Genomic DNA, 23,062 nt, shown 5'->3' on the forward strand with positions numbered 1-23,062 from the left:
AATTCAAGGCATTTTAAGGCTAAATTGAATTGAATTTCAGTGCTTTCTTCTGGTAGCCAAGCCACAGGCTAACGTTAGCGGCTAACAGCGGCTACAAATGAACGTGATGGAGTCGGATAGCGGCTCTAACCTTGTCGAAACGGCTGAAATTAATGAGTGGACTGGGCACGGACTTCATGTAGCAATCATTATGTCGCGTTATTTGGTATCTCTGTGTGATTTCTCTGAAAGCTTTCATGATGGTAAAGCACTCAGCATAAAGTATAATCCAACAGTGAAGCCTATATATAATATGACAGTTTAATGGCCACAGCTATTTTTCTGTATGTGTTTGCTTTATTCTGCCATCATAAAATCTTAAATGTTTCATTGGGATCAGAGCAATACAGCTTTAATCTGGTTGTGTCTGTGTGGGGGGTGCATGTATTAAAAAATGTTTCGGGGGAAAAAAAAAAAAAAAAAAAAAAAAAACTGAAACCTTGACGTAAACACTTGTGTTGAATAATTATGTCACAGCACCCATTACCAATAAGTTGTCTGAAGTGTACTGTTAAAGCTGCAAGTCATTTGTGTTAGAATGACATGTTTGCACAGTCGTCATATTGATTTTTATAATGTTGTACATTTTTCAAGTCATACAAGCTGTTATAAATGTTCACACTAGAATTCTTATTGTTTACAAGATTTTTTTTAAAATACTTAATGTTTAGACTGCATGTGCAATTGTTAAATTGAAAGCTGGTAAATAAATTTAACGAGAAACGGTTAATTTGCATTCCATGCATTGATTCAAATGTTCAAATTATATAACAGTCCGCTTGGGCGAATTTATCGTCATTTATCGTTATCGAGGTAAATCTGCTCAATTTATCGTGATACGTACTTAAGGTCATATCGCCCAGCCCTACATACAATGTAACATTACAGAAAATGATAGGAGTAAGTAAACTGGGAAATGACTGTTTGTTCAATCCCAGCTCAGGCAACCCTGTGTGGAGTTTGCATGTTCTCCCCGTGCCTGCGTGTGTTCTCTCTGGGTAGTCCGGCTTCCTCCCACATCCAAAACACATGCACGGAGAGCTGATTGAACACTCCAAATTGTCTGTAGGTGTGAGTGTGTGCGTGGATGGTTGTCTGCCTCGATGTGCCCTGTGACTGGCTTGCAACCAGTTCAGGGTGTACCTTGTCTCCTACCCATTGTTACTTGGGTTGGGCTCTAGCACCCCCGCGACCTTGAGGATAAATGGTTCAGAAGATGAATAAATAAATGAATGAATGAAACTGGGGGACATAGTTATTGTTCACATGTAAGCACAGTTGTTTCGGATGCACGATGATACAAAATTCTACAATGTGAAGACAACAAGGATTAGGAGTGGGAACCTCTTGGTACCTCACGATACGATTCGTGATACAAAGCTCACGATATCGATGATCTGATGATATGGCAATACAATGACTATCGATACATTGCTCAGGAAATAATTCTAGGATATTCTACAAATAACTAATAAACAGAAAAACAAGCTTCTGTGAAATGGAATGAGTTTATCTCTAGTAGACGTCCAATCGGTTTGAACTGGGAGGGTGGCAGCGAATGAACATTTGCTGCTATCCCTCCCACTTCAAACTGATTGAACGTCTATGGCCTTCATTGGCAGCCAACGCCAGGCAATGAAGTAATTTTGGGCCATTTAAGGTCATTTACCTGTTGATTTTCAGTTACTTCCTTTTGATTTTGGGGTATTTTATGGGTCACTTCCTGTTTATTTTGCATTACACAACAGGAATTGACCTGGGAATCATCCAAATGAATAGGCAGTGACTCAAACTCAACAGGAAATGACGAGTGAATGCCCTAAAATGAACAGCAAGTGACCTGTAAATGCCCTGAAAATCGGACAGAATGACTGTGAATGCTCTGGTTTTGAATGAACGAACGTTCCCAGTCTAAATGGATTGGGCGTCGAGCACCGTCAATGCAGCCTTAAGCCTGAGTTATGCTCCCGTGTTGCGGTGACGGCGCAGCGACTACGGCGTCATTCGACATTCGATGGTTCTCCGGCCAGGTGACGCGTTGCTCTGTAATTCACCGCCAAGCCACTAGAGGGGTGTTGTGTTATGTTTGTACGGTTTTGAGGCATGCTTGTTGACTCCCTCTTGTCTAGTTTAATGGAGAAAAAAAATGCCAGATGGAACGCTTGAAGGTGGATCTTCAGCTCATCAACATTGAATAAATGTCGATCATACAAATGTTGAGGCGCAGGCGATGCAGAAGACTGTTTCGAGGCGGTCTGTCCAACTTTGATGCCGCATAGACTTCTTCTAGCCTCGGGTGAAAACCAGCTAGCTCTGGCAGCTAGCTTCAAACTGGTGTCGAGCACTGCGTCCAGCGTTTTGTCCGAGGTCTGCAAAGCCCTCCAGCCTGATTTGTTTGCCGCGTCCTACAACCAGCCAGTGGGAAGCCATAGCAGATTTCTGGCGTCTATGGTACTTCCCAAACTGCGTTAGAAGCCTTGATGTTATCGTTATCATAAATAGCACCGAGGCACTCTCAATCAGTGATGAACTATCTGTTATTAAAAATTAAAGATCAAAACAACTCTTTTGACACCAAACCTGTGCTTTATTCTTCATACACTTGAAGTGTGACACGTAAATAAGTGTTCACAGACTTCCAGCAAACATATGTACACAATAAATGATGAAGTGCACCAACCAAAAATACGACATAAAGTGATAAAAAGCTGGCAGTTTTTGGGCCACTCGATTCTGAACACACACATCTCGGTGTTTCTTCCATTTTTTTATTCAATTGCTGACCTTGCCATTTGGTAAACTTTATGATGTCTTGACAAGACTTGCTCTTCGATGATACTCCCGTCGGCTTGGTCCATTTTTGCGTCTAGAAAAATAATGTTTTACAATGGCAGTGATTTCGTGCTGAACCGGAAACAACAATCTGAGAGAACCAATCACAGTCCATTTCCGCCATGTCATATGCGTTGACGTGATGCCAGGGTTTGACAAATCAATAGGACCGCGTCAGGCTACGGCGCAGGGTCGTAAATCGGGTCTTCCTTGACGGCGCAGGTCTGACACGGAAGTATTACTCGGCCTTTAGAGTTAACTGAGGCACTATTATGGTTGAAGATTTTGGTAACCTGTTGGTTACTTTAAAATTCATTTATTTATTTTTTTTAAGACATTGACACCTTTTTAAAACGATATCTCGATTCTTGGCAGGAGCATATCGATAACCTTTTGGGATGGAAAGTATCATGACATATCACCCTTCAATATTTTGTCACACCCCTAACGAGGATTGAGCAGCAGATAGGCAGACGGGGAATTCTGTCGATGCAAGATGCTCTTATGCCACCTAGCAAGACGCCGAGACACTTGGGGAGTCAAAGCGAAAGATAGAACTCGGTCGCATGCCACCTGGCAGAATGCTGAGCCACTCGGATATGCCAAGCGAGACAGAGGCCTTCTGGACTTTGCTCGTATGGCGAAAATTTCCTCGCGTACTGAGACTCATTTGCTGCCTACCATAAATATGGATGGCATGCCACTAATGGCTTGCATGCTCAACTTTGGACATCGATGTCTTGTTGATCACACTGCACTTGCTTTCAGAAGCAGAGTTGGAAGGGATGAGGTGTTTTTTTTTCAAAGCAAACGGGGTATACTTTATTATGGAAATATTAAGTTTCAACCAAGAATTGAATGCTGTGTATAATTTTCGTGACTCTTAAACGGAATACTGAGTCAAAATATGTGTAAGATTTGTAAAATTTTGGTAGCTCTTGAATTCTTACGCTGAAGCGCTTCTAAAAATGGGCTAGACATGCCAACGGTATACACAAATAACCATCCGTCCGTCCACACAGTACATGCTCTATACATGTATGAGCAATAAATAGTATACACCAAAGATATCACGAGATGAAAGTAAGACATAATCGGGCCAGATGAGATGGAAGAAAGTAGGACATAGAAAACCAGAACACTCCCCACTCTCATACAAACAGTGTAACCGGTGAGTTACTACTAGTTTTAATTTATTACTGTACAGTATGTGTACATGCGTGTTCTATATCTGCGTACTTATTATTTTCAACATGTGTTTCTGTGATGAATAATTCATTGTCTGCGTGTGTGTACATTTGTATATGGCCAGTTATTTTTAACTATGGGTGTCTCTGGGGTTTCAGTCGCAGAAAATTATGTTTGATTGATATTTAATAGAGAAATAAACAAAAACAAAAGAATAATAAATGATTCACTCATCAAACTCTTTGCAAAACATTTATATTGTATATTTGTATATGGTGGAAAACACTCCGGTGACTTGAAGTTCCGCTCTGAGACCCCCAATTTGGCCAAATTTCAAAATTGTCCTATATGCATATGCGATACATCATTGGAAAGCTTAAAATCTCAATTTTCTGGGGGAAGAAATTTTTTGAACAGGAGGGCATTTAAAAAAAAAAAAAAAATTTAAACAGCAAAACCCTAACTGGAGGTGAGAGCACGCGAGAGCATAAATCAGTACTTCTCAAATAGTGGGGCGCGCCCCCCTGAGCGATGCCAGGGGGGGCGCATGTGACCTCGGGGAACATGCTTTTTTTTTGTTTTTTTGCCGTACTGGAATAAAGTGTACTCTCACATCCGCTCAGTGGGTGGCAGTGGCGCTCTCATTTTCAGAGTGCGCGCAGTATTTTTGAACTAAGGAAGAGCACTCAGCACACACAGAAAACAGATATGAAGAGCAGTGTGCCGCCGCCGCTATCGAAAGCCGTTTTCCGACCGGACTCACTCACGCAGCGGCCCACTGTCTTGTCCGGCTCTCACGTCGCCGCCCGAGAAGTGCAATTTTCGGCTTGGGATCGTCACGATGACCGCCCTCACCTACAGTTCTACCTCGGCCGCCGAGAATGCGCTTTTTTCGTGCTGTTTGCCTTTTAGCTTTGAGTTTTAATACAGTGGGTGATGACGAAAGACCACTGTTTACTGTGTCTAAAAATAATTATAGCAGACAGCTAGAAGCCAAATCAATTAAGACGCCACTTAAAGACATTAGACCCCAATCTCATTGATAAGCCGCTTGATTGTTTTTCAGTGAAAACGTGCCGAATATTGCCAACAATCGTCCTGCTTTGTCAGTGTTATATCAGTAAACCAGTGAGCATTGACATTGTTAGCATGCTCATTGCAAAATAACTCCACACTATTGCAAAGGAGGTAAATACTGTGAGCAGCAAAAATAAAAACTGTCCTTCTGTCCAAGGACGCTCTTTTTTTCTTTTATTCAGTTTTGTTTTTTTGAGTCCATTTTTTTGGCATATTGTCCTCATGAGTGAATGTTTCTAATCAATTTTAATTTGTTATTATTTACTGATTTTATTACATTTTATTTTTCTGTATCAAATGGTCAAAAATGTACCTTGAGTGTATTTTTTACAGTTTGGATGTGACTTTTTTTGAAATTCAGGCAAATTGATGCGTGTCAAGTCTTCTCTGTTACAAACAAAACAATGTTAATAAAGTTATACTTTATTATAAGTTGATCTATGTTACTTTTTTTCTTTATTAGAAACAAAGGACTCAATGTTAGGCAGATTCGTATTTATAATAGTAATTTTATAGACAAATGATACTATTTACAGTGGCGGCAGAGAGTTTGGGGGGGGCGCGAAACATTTACATCCTTCCTTGGGGGGGGCGTAACAGAAAATAATTGAGAAGCACTGGCATAAATAAAGACGCCATGATTTTAAAGAGAAGTTACTGCGTACTTACCTCTTTTCGATCCAAAAACTCCATGTAGCATGTATCACCGAGTGTCAAGACACAGCTGTGAATGGTCACAGCCGGATTTTGGGGGGATTTTATGGATGAAACATGGTAATATAACAAGGGTCGCGATGCAGAAATCGCAGACATCAAGGAGTAATCGAGATTTTCAATTGCATATATTTACTAATTTAAAGTTTTTTTTTCTTCCAATTTTTCTTTGTTTGGATCGATTATTTATCACTTAAAATATTGGGGGAAATGGGACAGTGACGAAAAAAAAAATACAATTAAGCGATAGTTATGAGGTAGATATCCGTGGCTTTTTTACAGACGCCAATTTTTTCATTGTGACGTAAATTGTTTAAAAGTTCAAAATATGCGAGGGAATAATTTTTTAAAGTTTTTTTTTTTAAACTAAATATTAGACATCAATTATTGATTCTAAGCTAAAAATGACAGAGATTTCGAATAATAAACACAATGACTTACCTTCTTTTTATGGCTAGGTTGAAACAAAAGCGGTTGTGCGACATCTGTAAACAGGGGTTTTCAGGGTAAAATGGACAAATTAAAAAGAGTTTGGGGGCTTATTGTGCCATGAATCTGCTATGGCAGCATAAAGGCATATTGTTCTATCAAACAACAGTTATTTTGGCTTAAAAAACGTATTTTAATGTGGGTTGCAAGAGCAGAAACTGCTTTTTTAGTCTTGTCTTGTGTTTTCTGCCATATATTCTGTATTTTGAAAAAGAAAAAAAAAGAAATCTACACCCATAAGCACTTTTGGGGTTTTGGCACATTAAAAATAGCTAGCAGCAGCAATCATGAACTTAAATGCATGTAAACTTTTTGGCTACTCTTCCCATCTCTGGTCAGATGGAATATCGTGAGGTTGTTGTTATGGAAGATGAATGAATGTTGTTTTGCCAATGTTTTATCTTTCTTTTGACCCGGTCTTCCATGACAAATTTGTGTTCATGCCATTTAAATGATTTATTGTTGTGTAAAAACATCAGACAAAGTGAAAAAAGTTCCATTACTCTCGGGGAAGTGTTCTTAAAAAGACACTGTCAAACTTCTGAGTTTGTGTACTAAAAGGCAGTGAAAAACATTTAAAAACAATACTCTTTTTTTGAGGGATTTTTTTTGCATCAGTCCCACATCATAAAATAAGTGCTAGTCTTTCATGTATTCCCTTTCAACTTTATTCTTTTTATTTCATTTTTCTAGGGTGCCACTGGAAGTAATGTCGGCAGGCGATGAGCAGGACGGTGAGGCAGCAGTGCCTGTATACGTGTACGAGTCCAAAGTCCACTGTACCAATGTCTTGCTGAGCCTGGAGGAGCAGCGGAGACAAGGCATCTTGTGTGATGTCACTGTGTTGGTGGAAGGCAGGGAGGTTCGAGCACACAGAGCTGTCCTTGCTGCTAGTAGCCGCTACTTCCTACAAGCCCTGCTTGGATACAACGCGCCGTCAGGGGAGCCCATCATTAACCTACCTGACAAGGTAAGCCAAGTCTTGAGCCTCTTTCCAAAAATTGATTGGATCCGGGTCTTAAGTTATCTAGGTGGTGAGCTGTTTAAATAGTATAATTCACAACTGGGCAAGTGTGTTAAAGCGCCGGAAATGGCGTATGCGAGGATTAAAGTACCCCATCGTAATGAGGGAAATCTGTCAGCGGAGGGGGCTAGAGGTCAATCACGAGATTGTGGGGGAAATTAAGGTGCTACTATTTTCTATAGAGAAGACCCACGATTCATTTCAAAAGCGTTAATGATTGTAACTAGGGTTGTTCCGATCATGTTTTTTTGCTTCCGATCCGATCCCGATCGTTTTAGTTTGAGTATCTGCCGATCCCGATATTTCCCGATCCGATTGCTTTTTTTTTTTTTTTTGTGCTCCCGATTCAATTCCAATCATTCCCGATAATTTTTCCCGATCATATACATTTTGGCAATGCATTAAGAAAAAAATGAATAAAACTCGGACAAATATATACATTCAACATACAGTACATAAGTACTGTATTTGTTTATTATGACAATAAATCCTCAAGATGGCATTTACATTATTTACATTCTTTCTGTGAGAGGGATCCACGGATAGAAAGACTTGCAATTCTAAAAAGGATCAATATGACTTTGTATATTGTGACTAAATATTGCCATCTAGTGTATTTGTTGAGCTTTCAGTAAATGATACTGTAGCCATTTAACTGTTCTGCCCAAATGCATGATGGGAAGTGCAACCATGACTGTGCGTAGTGGTACCGATTGATATATCTTCTCTGTGTTGGGAAATAACATAGGATGTTAAAAAAAGGTCAATTACTAACTTTCTTCCCCACATTGTTTCCCACGATATTTCTAATCGTAGGGAGAGGGATTGTAAGGCTTTAGCCAATTAAAAAAAGGCTCCAAAGGCTGCCAAAATTCACTCTACTCATTTTACGCTGCCTTTTAGCTCTATACATAGGTAAAACGGTGCCATTACAGATTGAACGCAACAATGCGCGAGTGGGTCGTGCAGCGCAGGCGTTAATTGTGTTAAATATTTTAACGTGATAAATTAAAAAAAAAAAAAATTACCGCCGTTAACGGGATAAATTTGATAACCCTACCTTAAGCCTAAACTAAAGACTCTGGATGAGTGCAACATATTATGTCTGTAACGTTAAATACAATTAGAAAACGATTTAATTAAAAAAAAAAAATAAAAAAAAAATATATATATATATGTATATATATATTAAAAAAAGGCATGTCCGATATTTTTTTTGCCGATTCCGATACTTTGAAAATGACGTGATCGGATCCGATCGATCGGCATCCCGATCGATCGGGACATCTCTAATTGTAACAGTTGTTGATGAATCCTGTCTTGTCATGTTATATTAAAGGTTTGTTGTGCTCAAAACACAGTGGTACCTCAACATACGATCGCTTCGACACGCAATCTTTTCAACATCCGACGTATAATTTGACTTGCCATTTGTTTCTACATCTGACAACATGCTCGAAATACAACGATTTATAACAGCGCCGCAGTTTCTTTGTTTTGCCGGAAGACGGACGCACGGCTGATTTTTCTTGTGAGAGAAATCAACACTGGATCCAAAAAGGTTAGTGCAGGTGGAGAAAAAAATAAAGAAAAGGTGACGCTTACCATTGTAATGAAGATGTGAATGATAGCAAAGTATAAGCATGGTGTGTGCATCCATGAACTGGGTCGACAATAGGGCCGTAGAATGTCGATCTCGGCCGGCGGTCCTCCTCCCTTCGCCAGTCTTTATAGGTTAAGGTGACAAGGTGCCCACCCACGGACACGCTCTGCCCACCCAAAGAAAACTGGATGTAGTACTAACGGCAGTCTGGGCACCGCTTATGATATACCATTCATATAGTACTGGTGTGTTCTAAGTTTTAACCTTTGTGTTGTTACCTCCTCTTTCACCTTAAAAGAAAAAAATGAAATGAAATGTTGGTTTTGTTACAAGGGGGCGCTACACACATTTACGCATATTATGTTTTTTAATTTTTATTTTTATTTTTATTTTTTTTACATTTTATCAAAGTTTTCACCAGTGTTCACCTGGCTGTTGAGTTTGGTGAGGTTTGACGTATTCTGAGGGCGTCAAAGTAGGGCTCAAAGCATTGGCGGGACAAAGAATGACTGCTAGTGGGCGCTTGGCGCTACATAGTGTATTTGGAATTTGTCTTTACACGTATCAAAGTATCAAAGATTGCACCTGTCTTGACCTGCCTGCTGATTTTAGTGCATTTTGAAGCATTCCAAGGGGGTCAAATTGAGCTCAAACGGGCTGCGGAACAAACAATAACTATAATAATAATAATAATAATACTGATGGAAAATAAAACTGAGGAACCACAATAGGTTACCTAAAAAAAACATTGTCACCTGCATGCCCATACTGTACAGTTATGGATGTGTTCTAATTCAAATAAAATCAAATCAACTTTTATTTGTTTAGACCAAATCACACCAGCAGTTATCTCAAGGAGAAAACAAAACATGTTTTAAGGTGCACTAGCCCTACGCTGGATTTCGACCTACTTGAGCATTGTAGTTATTCTTTTTTTTTTAGACAATCCATGTTGACGTCTAGCACTGTCAATGGCAGCCAATTAGTTAACAAAGAAGTGACCTGAAAATGCTGCAAAATTTCTAGGAACCATGGGGGAGGGAGCAAAGCAAAAAAAAAAAAAAAAAAAAAAAAAAATCAAAAGAAAAATCACTTCAGTCAATAAAGAAAAAAAATCAAATTTCAGTTTTTGAATGCGAAAAAATATTGTAGACTCAAAAATTTGCATTTGTACATTAATTTTTCATTGAAAATTATTTCTTTGATTGAAGCAATCCTTTTTGTGTTAGAGCCATATTATGGGTAGGACATTTGTGTCTAAATCATTCAATCCCCAAAAAGTTGCTTCGATCAAAAAATAACAATTTCAACAACAATTTAACAATTTTCAATCAAAGAAAAAAGTTGCCCTCCCCTAAAAATAATATTTAATTTTTGGGGGGAAAATATTAATTTTTGGGGAAATTATTATTTGATTGAAGTGCAAAATGTTTTGAACTCACTTTTTTTATTGACTCCAACCCCCCCCCAAATAAAAATAAATAAAAATAATAATATATGTGTATATATATATATACACATACACACACACACACGTATATATATACTGTATATATGTGTGTATGTATGTATGTATAATATATATACAGTATGTGTGTATGTATGTATGTATGTATGTATATTAAGCAACTTACTTTTTGATTGAATAATAAAGACACAAATGTCCAAAGCCAAAACGTGGCCCAAACGCAAAACGAAATTACTTAATTACTTCAATCAAAAAAATTTGTTTCAATCAAACAATTAATTCAAAGAAAAATAGTTTGCAAATGTTTTTTTTTGCGTCTCAAATTAATTTTTGCATTCAAACACATTTTTTTTGATTGAAGTTACTTTTTTTGATTGAAAATATATATATTTTGATTGAAGCAACTTTTTTTTGATTCAGCGCGACCTTCGTGAGGTTAAGCGGCATGGCAAATGAATGAATGAATAATAAAGACACAAATCTACCTCCATACAATAATGTGCGAAAAAGTGAAATTTGTGTTGGCACGATAGTGTAGTAGTTGCTTTTGCGGCCGCTAGATAGCGTCATTACGCTGTCTTTCCTTTGTGAGTTAATTCAGTCAGCTAATATCCTGTTCAATTTGTCTCACATTCAAACTATTCTATCATCAAAAGGTTTGAATCCTGGAGAAACAATATTTTTTTTAATTTAAAAAAAGAGTAGCAGCCATTTGACCCAACAGTTCAGGGTTAAGATGCGAAAAAAAACTTTGATACCTGATATGATTTAGTAGTTCCTCTGAAAATTTATGAATTTTCTTCAACTTTATATCTTTATTTTTGCAAATCAAAATACTGCCTCATTTTCACATGTGTTAAATGAAATATGAATTTGAGTATAGTAATTTGCAAAGAAAGATTTTTTAAAACCATGGTTTAACGGATGTGTATTAAAAGTGTTTTTTCCACAGGTAGTGTTCAATGTTTTTATAATTAAAAAAAAGATTGAGGATAAGCGGTATGTAAAATGAATGAATTGAATTATTGGAATATTAAAGGAGCGTCTCGTCGTGTATGAGAAAAATTGAGATCCGCAGGTCAGGCTTTTCAAAAATGGTTCATCGACCAGAAATTTGTAATCGGTCCACCTCTAATATTTTCTATATTAAGTAACTATTCCCCCTCCTGTTTTAATTTTCCCATTATTTCAAACAAGGAAGCAGAGTGTTTGATGTGTTACCTTACATTTATATCCCCGGGTGTGCCATCAATTATTTGACATCAGTTAACCTATAAGGAGATTCCAAAGCCAATCATCTGGACTTCCCTATGTTTCTTAAAGACATAGTACTCATTGTGCATGTAAACTTTTAACCTTGAAGAAAATGATATTACATTCTCTAAGAAATTCAGTCTCTCATTAATTGTGGCATTTAACAAAATAAAATAATTTCGGTGATCCTGACTGACTTGAAACTGGGGACGTTTAGTCTGTTTTGACTTCAGACAGTGAGAAAAAAAAATCAAATATGAGTGTTACGTGTTTGAAATGTTGTATGATATTTGAGTTTAAACACTTTTTGAAAATTTTTGACAACCTTACTCTAGACATTGTTGATATTAAAAAAAAAGGACTTAATACAAGTACTTTATAAGATGCTACTTGTTTCCCCTGTCTTATTCATGGATTTGTACAGGCTAATGAGCCTCATGTATTTTTGGTGTAAATATCACATGATACAATGTGGAAACCTGCGGCATATAGTCAAGTACGGCTTACATATGATATGAACACCAGACAACTGGACTCGAGTCACATGGACTCTGACTCGACTCGTAAATTTGATGACTCGCAACTCGACTCTAAATTGATGGAAAAAAACGCCTACTCGGACTAGACCCGCTTTAGCTGGAAGGGTCCGAGACTCGATTGGAGTTGTGAGGCAATAACTCGAGACTCGACTCGACTCGTGAGACAATGACTCGACAAGCTGACTTGGAAAAACTTGGTTTGTAGACTGGGTTCCAACTGCCAGCGATATGCTTGGAATGCCTTCATTCTGGTTTATTTTCTGCAGACTATACTGCTTAGATTTTTATTTTTTACATTGACTTACATTGACAGTGAGGTTTCCCTCCAAGATAAACCTGAGGGCTTTGTGGGTGGGCTGGGGAACAATGGTGAAGACCTTGACTAACCTGTGACTCTTAATAGTTGTATTGAGTCGACAACCTTTTGACTTGACACGACTCGTCTTTACAACCTTGTGACTGGCTCGACTCTACATGTCCTCGAGACGTGACTCGACATATCATTTTTAAAAAAAAAAAAAACCTGTCCTGTTCAGCTGTTCGACACGGAGAATGGAAGTCTAAGTGTCCGGGTGGTCCGAACAGTTTCAATGTTTCACATTGAGAGTATGATTTACCGTACTCCCATTGTGATCATTCAAGATATCTCGTTTAATATGACAAAGCAGCGAACAGGAAGGGGTAACGGGGGGGACAGAAGAAAAGAAACACAAGAAAAGAAAGAAAAGAAACACAAAAACAGGAAATACATTGAACGCCTACCCTTACTATTAATATGTTGGTGCTATCGTTAGCTAGATGTATTTCTGGTTGACACCATGGGGGGGGGGGGGCTGTTGACCAGGGAAAGAAGGGGAGGGGGGTGAGGAAGTCTATAAGCTAAGTTATTGGGAGGGGTAGAGTGTACACAAATCAGCTCTGTGATTTAGAACCCAGTAATCGTATGAATCCCTTGTGAGTGTAAGGCAGTTGGCAACCGACCCTACGCCGCCCCACCGCCAGTCCTGACACTGGGACCCCCCACCCAAGCGCGCCCAACCACATCCAGCCGCACGGAGGCCCCACCAAATACGCAACAGCCATGCAGACGAGTGGAGACACCGTGCATGCGCCAACCCAGGGCCACGGCCTCCACCCAGCCAGCCCGGGGAGGGAGGGAATTTGGGGGGGGGGGCACAGCGCAGCCCATCCCTCCTTCCACAGCCCAGCAAAGGAGCCATCATCACCCCCTGGGATCCAGGGTGGTCCCCCGTGCTCCCATCAACCGGCTCTCAGGGATGGGAAGAGGGGACGCACCTCCAACCCCACGACACCGCCCCCCCCCCCCCCCCCCAGTCCGCCCACCCGGCCTACGAGCCACAGCCACAGCCCCCCAACTGACACAGCACGCCGCGGGACTCCCAGCGGCCCACCAAGCCCAGGGCAGAGCAGGGTCCCCCGCTGGACCAGGCAACACCCAGTTGATACAACGGTGTCCACCCAGCGACCCCCGGGGGAGCGCAGGGCGGATACCCAGGCAGAGAAGAAAGGGGAAGGCAGAAGTAGGAGAACACAGAGGAGCCGCCGCGGGGCAACGCGAGTTCGGAGCCCGGACCTCCCCCCGCTTCCGCGGCTGGCAGCCCAGGCAGAGGGGAGGCCACGCGCCGGGAGCCACACCATTGATAAAAAGTGTGGGACACACCTACCACTCTATTACTGCGGCTACCAGGTTCCCTGCTGGCAGCCATTACCCAGCACCGTGATGGGATTGTGTGGGGAGGGTACTTGACATATCCTTTTGACTTGACTCGGCATGACCTTGTGACTCGACATGACTTGCCATCAACAGGTAAGACTCGGGACTTGTGACTCTGATCATAGTGACATGTGCAATTGTCTCATGAACACACACACACACATACATACAGTGTGTATATATATACACAGTGTGTGTATATATATATATATATATATATATATATATATATATATGTATATATATATAGTGAGTAACAGAAGTATTTGCATTCCTTGTGATTTTGCAAGTACGCCCATTCAGAAAATAGGAAGAGGTCTAAAATTTTAATTGTAGATGCATTTCACATTTTGGGGTGCACAGGTGACAATACTGAGCTCTAATAGGAGGTGGGTGGTTACTCATGGGGTGAAGGTGGACTTTTTTTAAGGTAGACTGACAACTCTTTGAGTGTCATAATTATTGCTGATTCTCAGGGCCACAAATACTTATGAACCCCAGTAAATTACATATAAATTATTCAAAAATCAAACAATGTGAGTACCGGAATTTTTTGGGGTTAGATTACGGTATGTCTCTCAAGGTGGAAATGCTTCTAAGATTGAAATTTCCGACCTGTACCTATTTTCTAAGTGGGTGAACTTGCAGAATGCAAGGGGTGCAAATAGTTGTGCTCCTCACTGTATATTATTTAAAATAGATTTTGGTGGGTGTGGCTAAATAGAAAATGCCATTTTCTGAATAATTCGTGCAGGAATACAGGTCATTTCTAAGATTCACATACTTGCAACTGTATAAGAATAAACATAATTTAAACTGTGATTTATCAAACATTTACTTTTTTTGTTCTGCTGATGGTGTTATTTAATTGGAACATGAGTAATGCCTGTGAACTGTTTTAGCTATGAAATATACATATCAAATATGCTTTTAAGCTATCAAATTGACTACAACTATTTTCCCTGCAGGTCACTGCAAAGGGTTTTGCCCCGCTGCTTCAGTTTGCCTACACAGCCAAGCTTATTTTAAGCCGAGAAAACATCCATGAGGTCATCCTTTGTGCTGACTTCCTGGGTGTTCACAATTTGGAGGATTCCTGTTTCCGGTTTCTTCAAGCCCAGCTACAGAATGACAGCCAGCTCACAAGTAATGGCAAGGTGGTATATGATGATGACGTGGCCAATAATACTGTATTTTCAGAGACAATATACACAGAAAATTCTTCAGACAGTAGGCAGCACACCAGCAATGTAGCAATCACAAAGCCACTTCCAACAGACCTTCCTCAATGCGCTTCATACAGGAAATATCAGTATCAGCACAACACTGAAACCCATGATGATGAGGATGAACATAATGATAATGATAATGATGATGGGGATGATGACGATGACATCATTTTAGGCAACAATACCTCCACTAGCCCAGTGAGCTCACAGCTCACAGACTGCTCGGATGTCACGCAAACACTTCTTAGCCCCACCAGAATCAAAGAGGAACCCGTCTTTGATGACGAAGGAGACGATCGGCGTGGATGCAACCCAGATTTGTGTACGGAAGAGGTGCTGGAGATGGAACTGGAGGTTGAAGGGGTTCCTTTAGCAGTTGAGCATTATCCCAGCAGGGGCTCACCTTCGCCCTGCCTGCGCTCTTACCTCCAAAGAGGAGGGCTGGATCTTAGCACCATGCCAAATACTACCATCGAGCAACTCCTCTCCAATAGACTCTCCCTCAATCACTACAGGGAACTCGTCAAACATAGGCAAAAGGACAAAAAAGAAGCGACGGTGAGCCTCAAAACTGGCATTGCAGACGTACCAGAAGCACTGACCAACAATGACAGCCCCATGCCTAAAGCCTCTTCATCCAAATATGAGGGGGAGTTAGACAGGCGCAGTGTCATTTTTTCTTCGGCTGTAAGCGATCAGCAACAAATGATGGCCCACTACGGAGATGAAAAATTCAGTGAAAAGATCCCAGGCCTGATGCAGATTGATAAAACTTCTACCGGCAGTACATGTCTTACTGCAAACTGTCGTGCTCCCGTCAAGACGTCAGCCTATTCCCCTGTCCCCTCTGAGCCCCTAACTCAGACTTCGAGCTCCCATTCTTCGTTCTCATTTGCAGAGGATGGAGGAAGCGGCAGCCCACACTCCAACCTGCAACACTTTGACTTCTCCCTATCCCCTCACTCTGGCTGTATCTCTGGCCTATCTCAGTGCCTAACGGGCAAGGAAGAGCCAAGGGACCTCCAAAGTCGAGATGTTATTTTTTCTCAGGGTTGCACTAATATCAAAAGTGAGCAAGGATTTGGTGCCAGCGGTGGAAACTCCAGCGACGAGTCGGGGTCTTTTTCAGAAGGAGACAGTGAAAGTGGTAACAGAGTATCTCGACCTGAGGTTTGTATGTTTTTTTTCTTCTATCAAATAAAACCTGATTTAAGTTTCTTTATTTTTCATTACAAGTCCAACGAAATGCATTCCAGGTGGCAGGCTTGTTGCTTTTGATTAGTTGTGAAGCACTTTGGGGACCTCTCAGGTTTTTGTAAAGGGCTAAATAAATTTGATTTGATTTGACTTGCAGAAAAAAAATGACCTTGATTATTAACTCCAAATCATTTCATTGTAACTTCCCAAATCTGAATACTTACGCTGTCATCATTTGTAACAGGAACTTTGTTTTAATAGCGTACCGCATGCTACACGCTCATTAATATTCATGACATTAGCAATTGTTGCTAAGAGAGGACACGCTCGTGTTTGTCCCTCATGCTAGATGCATGTCATTAGTGTACGAACGAGATGTTTACTGAGCTAAACCTACCAATTCTGTCCAAAAATGATGTCCGTGGTGCCAAATTCACTGGTAAAGATGTACATACATACAAATGTTCAGTTAAAGAGATGGCTTGAGTGTTGAGGGCTAAAAAGGGGCCGACTTGATCCACACCTTTTTCTTTACGCCACTGAAAATGACGTTCTCCTGTTTCAACAAGCTATCCTTTACCACCATATGCCCTGTCTTTCTTATGCTGTATATTATATCCTCTGGTTGTCTTACATCTCTGGCCGTTCGTGGGGGCAATTTACATTTCTATTTTTGCGTAGCGATCGCAAATGCTACTTAGTTACAGCCAACGAACACTTTTAATTTTTTCATTAATAACAAATCTTAATTCTGTAATTTATCTACACTTCCCACTTAGTAAAATTGTTTTATTTTTCTACAACAGAAAAGGTAACAGTGGCATTCAGATACCGTTTTAATTTTTTTCAGGTCATTCATTATCAGACAGAAGCAGCACATTAAAACGCCACGCTAAGAAATAAGTATAAATATCAAAATGGTGTACCTCTTGGTCCTCTGAAGGACCATGGCCCCCAACAAAATGTTAACTGCATATGAAATGTGAATGGCTTCACCTTGCTGGCGTTAAACTGGTCTTTTGGACGTCCGCGCAATTTGAGCCATTCTTCACATTTTTTCCTCCGAGTTTTTGGTTTCGGGAAACGTATGAAGAAAACATCCTTCATATGTTGTAATGTCTAGAGTCGTTTCTACAAGTTCCATAGCAGCAGTGTTTGATCGGCATGTTCTTTAAAGATTACCGGAGGAAACAAGCAGAAATATAATGGATTGTATTTGAGGGTGTGTGTATAATGTCCCACTTCCACGACACGGTCTAAAAATAGCCTTCGTGCGGGATGCTATTGAAAAACCTCCTCCCTTGTTCAGCTACAGTACATCTGCCACATCCCAATAAGATGATACACAGCAACATCTGGTGGATGTTAGAAAGCACTTCCCTTTATTTACAGTGCACCCCTGAAAAAGATGTGTTTTTTTAGCTTCTAATATATATATTTTTTATTCAAATAATATGGGACCTTAATGGAAAAAAAGAGAAAAATCCAACCTTCAATACAAGTGCATTCATTCAGTGGGGAAAAAATCCCACATGAAGAATAAATTATTTGACATCAAATAATGTGTGTCACAATTATTAGCAGCCCTGGTGTTAATACTTTGTACAACCCCCTTTTGCCAACAAAACAAGGTCTGGGGACTGAGATGGCCATGGGAGGAGCTTGATTTTGTGTCTGGTGAACCATTTCTGTGTGGATTTTGCCATATGTTTAGGGTCATTGTCTTGCTGAAAGACCCAGTGGCGACCCATCTTCAGCTTTCGGGCAGAGGGCAACAGATTTTGATTTAAAATGTCCTGGTATTTCAAAGCATTCATGATGCCATGCACCCTAACAAGGTTCCCAGGGCCTTTGGAAGCGAAACAGCCCCACAGCATCACTGACCCACCCCCATACTTCACAGTGGGTATGAGGTGCTTTTCAGCATGCGCATCTTTTGTGGCACGCCAGACCCACTTAGAGTGTTTGTTGCCAAAAAGCTCAATCTTGGTCTCATCTGATCAAAGCACACGGTCCCAGTTGAAGCCTGGGACCGTGTGTATTTTTTTCCATTAAGTTCCCATATTATTTGAATTAAAAAAAATATTAGAAGCTGGAAAACATCTTTTTCAGGGGTGCCAATAATTATGGAGGGCACTGTAAAAAAAAGAGTTACCGTCATGTTGGCTACTTGGCAGTGCAGTATGCCTTGAGTCAATGGCAGAGCTGCCAGATGGGAAAGACAGTTTCCAAACCAATCACAGCATAAAACCTGGCCAGTTCAATAAAAACCAAGATGTTTCACTTATACAACTCAAGCTATATTTTGATCCTCCATGAAGTTGGCCCCTCATCAGTTGCAAATTTATATAAAAATGGCATCTACAGTTTATGCTTAGTTTGTGCTATAAGAAGTTTAGTTAGTGCTGCTATTGTTTTATAGATATTGAGATATTAATTTCGAGTGATGATGTCACTCGCAGCAGCTTTTCCGTATCTCACTCAGAGGTGAAAGTGGTGTCCCAACAATGAGTGCAAACGTAGCACAAACAAATGGCAATGTCATCACTCGAAATTAATATCTCGAGTTACACAACTCTAATCTCTATGACGACAAATTTTTGTCTGTGGGTTTATATGCGTAAAATCACTTTTATAAGACGTGCCCACGACCACTCATTTTTTACTGTCTATACTTGAGTCTAAGAAATTTGAATTGGATTTTCGTTCTGTAAGGGTACAAATTTATATTATTTGGATTTGAATTGTTTTAATGTGAGTACAAATAGAAAAACTATAAAATAGTTGTGTTCACAAGACTTTGCACTCCCAGTTTTTAGATTCATAGTCACATTTAAACAATCCAAACACTTCATTAAAAAAAAAAAAAACCCTCTTAACTCACACTAATAAAATTCAAACACAAATATCATACTCTCATGAGAATAACTATCTCAAAAAAATTTGCAGACTCATGTTAACAACATCATACTAATTCGAAGAAGAATCCGTAGTAGTAATAGAAATCAGGTCGAAGATCAGATCACACACAGCGGGAAATCAGCTGATGGGCAACAAAGGGGTGATTTGTGTCAAAGTTGAAATTTTCAAATGTTTGCAATGGTGCAAAAGTTTCTAATGTTGATTGTCACAGTTATTACTTTTTTTTTTAGAGTCCCCAATTTTTTTTTTTAACATTAAATTATTTTTGTATTTAGGTAAAGCTACCTTTTCCTGTGGACCAGATTACCAACCTACCACGCAATGACTTCCAGATTCTCATCAAGATGCACAAACTGACCTCAGAGCAGCTGGAGTTCATTCATGACATTCGTCGACGCAGTAAAAACCGCATTGCTGCCCAGCGCTGTCGCAAACGGAAGCTGGACTGCATTCAGAACCTTGAAAGCGAGATCCGCAAGCTGGTATGATCATGCAACCTCGACGTTATACATCATCATGTAGAAAACTTTGTTTAAGTAAGGCTACTCTTACTTGAGTAAAAGTTTTGGCTACTCTACCCACTTCTGACTTATTTCCTAAGCACATGCTTGCACCTGTCCATGAAATGACCCAAACATGGTTAAAACATCCCTTTTATTGGGTCAAACTCTAGATTCAGACTGTGTATGACAATAGAACCCTTACAAACTGAGCTAAGTGATTATCAACTACAAAACTTCTAACCTGGATCAATTTGAACAAATTGAGATATGTTCATTTTTCTCCCCCACAAAGGGCAATGAAATATCCTCTACAGTACAGGTAGTCCTCGGGTTACGAACAAGTTAAGTTGCTATGCTGTCGACGTGACCCACATTTCCACGTAAGTCGGAAATAACCCTTTAAGTACCCCCTAAATCTCAAAATGACTATCCCAAAACATGTATTATACATCATATTATTAAAATAAAATAAGATAGATATTAATTTCCCTCCAGTAACACCGATCACACTATAGTTCTTACAGCTGGCATTTATTAATTTGCCACCGTCAAATTATGAACACACAATTAGAAAATAAAATACAATAATGACAAAGAGAGTACAATAACGTTATTAAGTAAATCAATAGAGACATATTTCCTTACAAAAACATACGTCAATGGCTGCACAATAATACCGAGGGAAATAAGGTCCAAACCTTGCGCAATTCAACAAGGAAAACGGCAGCTATTAGTGGCACGAGTGTTCATCGGCTAAAACGTGCTACAAGAGGCGAATTTTAGACCCAAAGTACTAACTTGCACTTTTAACTTGTTTTGTTTAGATGCATACAGGCAGAATGTACTAAAAATGCCTTAAGAAAATACTTAAACGGAGGTGTATCAAATAAGGATGGTTTAAATACGCTACGTGACTAATGTGATCAACACTGCTTTAAAGCTACCAACTTGCTCAATAAGCTAGCGAGCTCACAGCAAGCTAACACGGGGAGGCATTGCCGAGCCTGCACTGTTTACCTTACCGTTTTTCTGCCTTCTGGAAAAGTTAACCGGCGTTCACCCCCGCTTCCCGACATGAAAGCAACACTCGAAACGAACAGAAAAATAGCGTTGGAGTGATGTCAAACAAGTCCGAGAGCAACAAAGGAAAGCGGACCGCACATAAACTGTAGTATGATGAAATACCAGATATGCATAGCAATTACTGTAGAGATCAACCATTTGGATTAATTAGACCTAATAAACAACCAAATTTACTGTATTTGGCGTACAAGACACTGTTACCTGACAAAAAAAAAAAGGACGAGACACGCGTCGTAAAGTTGAAGTCACGTAAGTAGGGTACGTCGTAACCCGGGGACTACCTGTATATTATATACACTGCTGGCCAATAATATTGGCACCCCTGCAATTCTGTCAGATAATGCTCAATTTATCCCAGAAAATGATTGCAATAACAAATGCTCTGGTAGTAATCTCTTTATTTATTTTGCGTTCAATAAAAAACTCAAAAGAGAATGAAAAAAAAATTATATCATTATCATTTTACACAAAACTCCAAAAATGGGCCGGAAAAAAGTATTGGCACCCTCGGCCTAATACTTGGTAGCACAACCTTTAAACAAAATAACTGCAAACAACCGCTTTTGGTATCCATCAATGAGATTCTTACAATGCTCTGCTGGAATATTAGACCATACTTCTTTGGCCAACTGCTCCAGGTCTCTGATATTTGAAGGCAGGGCCGGCCCAGCCTATATGCAGACTGTGCAGCTGCTTAGGGCCTCTGACCACTAGGGGGCCCCCAATCTGGCAATTGTTTAATTTATATTCTATTTTGTTGACTACAGTTTGCTTTATTTGACTGTTGTGAGTTTTGATACTTGATTACAAGCTTAAAAAATATAAGTTTCTCCTTAACTTCTTTCTTTCATCTTTTAGAAAAAGGTTTGGCGCTATCTACTGTAAGCACTGACAATCATTTGGGGTGAGAAGTTTGAAGTATGCAGTGCAACAAAATCTGATTAATATACAAAATATGGACTAATGGCTTGGATTGCATGTATGGGTTTCACAGTACACTGTGACGAAATGGTGGGCCAAAAATATGGGCCCCTTTGCATTATTTTGCTTAGGGCCCCCAAATGGCCTGGCCTGTTTGAAGGGTGCCATTTCCAGATTTCTCCACAGGTGTTCTATGGCATTCGGGTCTGGACTCATTGCTGGCCACTTTAGAAGTCTCCAGTGCTTTCTCTCAAACCATTTCCTATTGCTTTTTGAAGTGTGTTTTGGGTCATTATCCTGCTGGAAGACCCATGACATCTGAGGGAGACCCAGCTTTCTCACACTAGGCCCTACATTATGCTGCAAAATTTGTTGGTAGTCTTCAGACTTCATAATCCCATGCACACGGTCAAGTAGTTCAGTGCCAGAGGCAGCAAGCCACCCCAAAACATCAGGGAACCTCCGGCATGTTTGACTGTGGGGACTGTGTTCTTTTCTTTGAAGGCTTCGTTTTTTTTTCTGTAAAATCTATGTTGATGCAATTTCCCAAAAAGCTCTACTTTTGTCTCATCTGACCAGAGAATATTCTTCCCAAACGTTTTTGGCTTTTTCAGGTAAGTTTTGGCAAACTCCAGCCTGGCTTTTTTATGTCTCCGGGTCAGAAGTGGGATCTTCCTGGATATCCTACCATAGAGTCCCTTTTCATTCAGACGCCGACAGATACTACGGGTTGATACAGTTACCCTCGGACTGCGGGACAGCTTGAACTTGGTTGGATGTTAGCGGAGTATCTTTATCCACCATCCGCACAATCTTTCGTTGAAATGTCTCGTCAATTTTTCTTTTCCGTCCACATCTAGGGAGGTTAGCCACAGTGCCATGGGCTTTAAACGTATTGATGACACTGCGCACGGTAGACACAGGAACATTCAGGTCTTTGGAGATGGACATGTAGCCTTGAGATTGCCCATGCTTCCTCACAATTTTGCTTCTCAAGTCCTCAGACAGTACTTTGGTCTTTCTTTTCTCCATGCTCAATGTGGTACACACAAGGACACAGGACAATGGTTGAGTCAACTTTAATCCATTTTAGCTGGCTGTAAGTGTGATTTAGTTATATCCACCACCTGTTATGTGCCACAAGTAAGTAACAGGTGCTGTTAATTACACAAATTAGAAAAGCATCACATGAGTTTTCAAAGGGTGTCAATACTTTTGTACGGGCCATTTTTGGAGTTTTGTTTA

The 23,062-nt window shown here is 40.0% G+C and overlaps 1 protein-coding gene across 2 annotated transcripts in view; it reads left to right on the forward strand.

Annotated features, from left to right (window-relative positions):
• LOC130930785 (transcription regulator protein BACH2-like) overlaps positions 1-23,062 on the forward strand; it is a 60,984-nt gene that overhangs the window by 27,480 nt on the left and 10,442 nt on the right. For both annotated transcript variants that reach the window (XM_057858906.1, XM_057858907.1), the window contains exons 2-4: positions 7,033-7,309; positions 14,931-16,361; positions 19,586-19,792. In XM_057858906.1, coding sequence (XP_057714889.1) covers positions 7,033-7,309; positions 14,931-16,361; positions 19,586-19,792 — 1,915 coding nt within the window. The remainder of the gene's footprint in view (positions 1-7,032; positions 7,310-14,930; positions 16,362-19,585; positions 19,793-23,062) is intronic.

Source organism: Corythoichthys intestinalis, chromosome 15, assembly GCF_030265065.1.
Source record: "Corythoichthys intestinalis isolate RoL2023-P3 chromosome 15, ASM3026506v1, whole genome shotgun sequence".
Lineage (NCBI taxonomy): Eukaryota > Metazoa > Chordata > Actinopteri > Syngnathiformes > Syngnathidae > Corythoichthys > Corythoichthys intestinalis.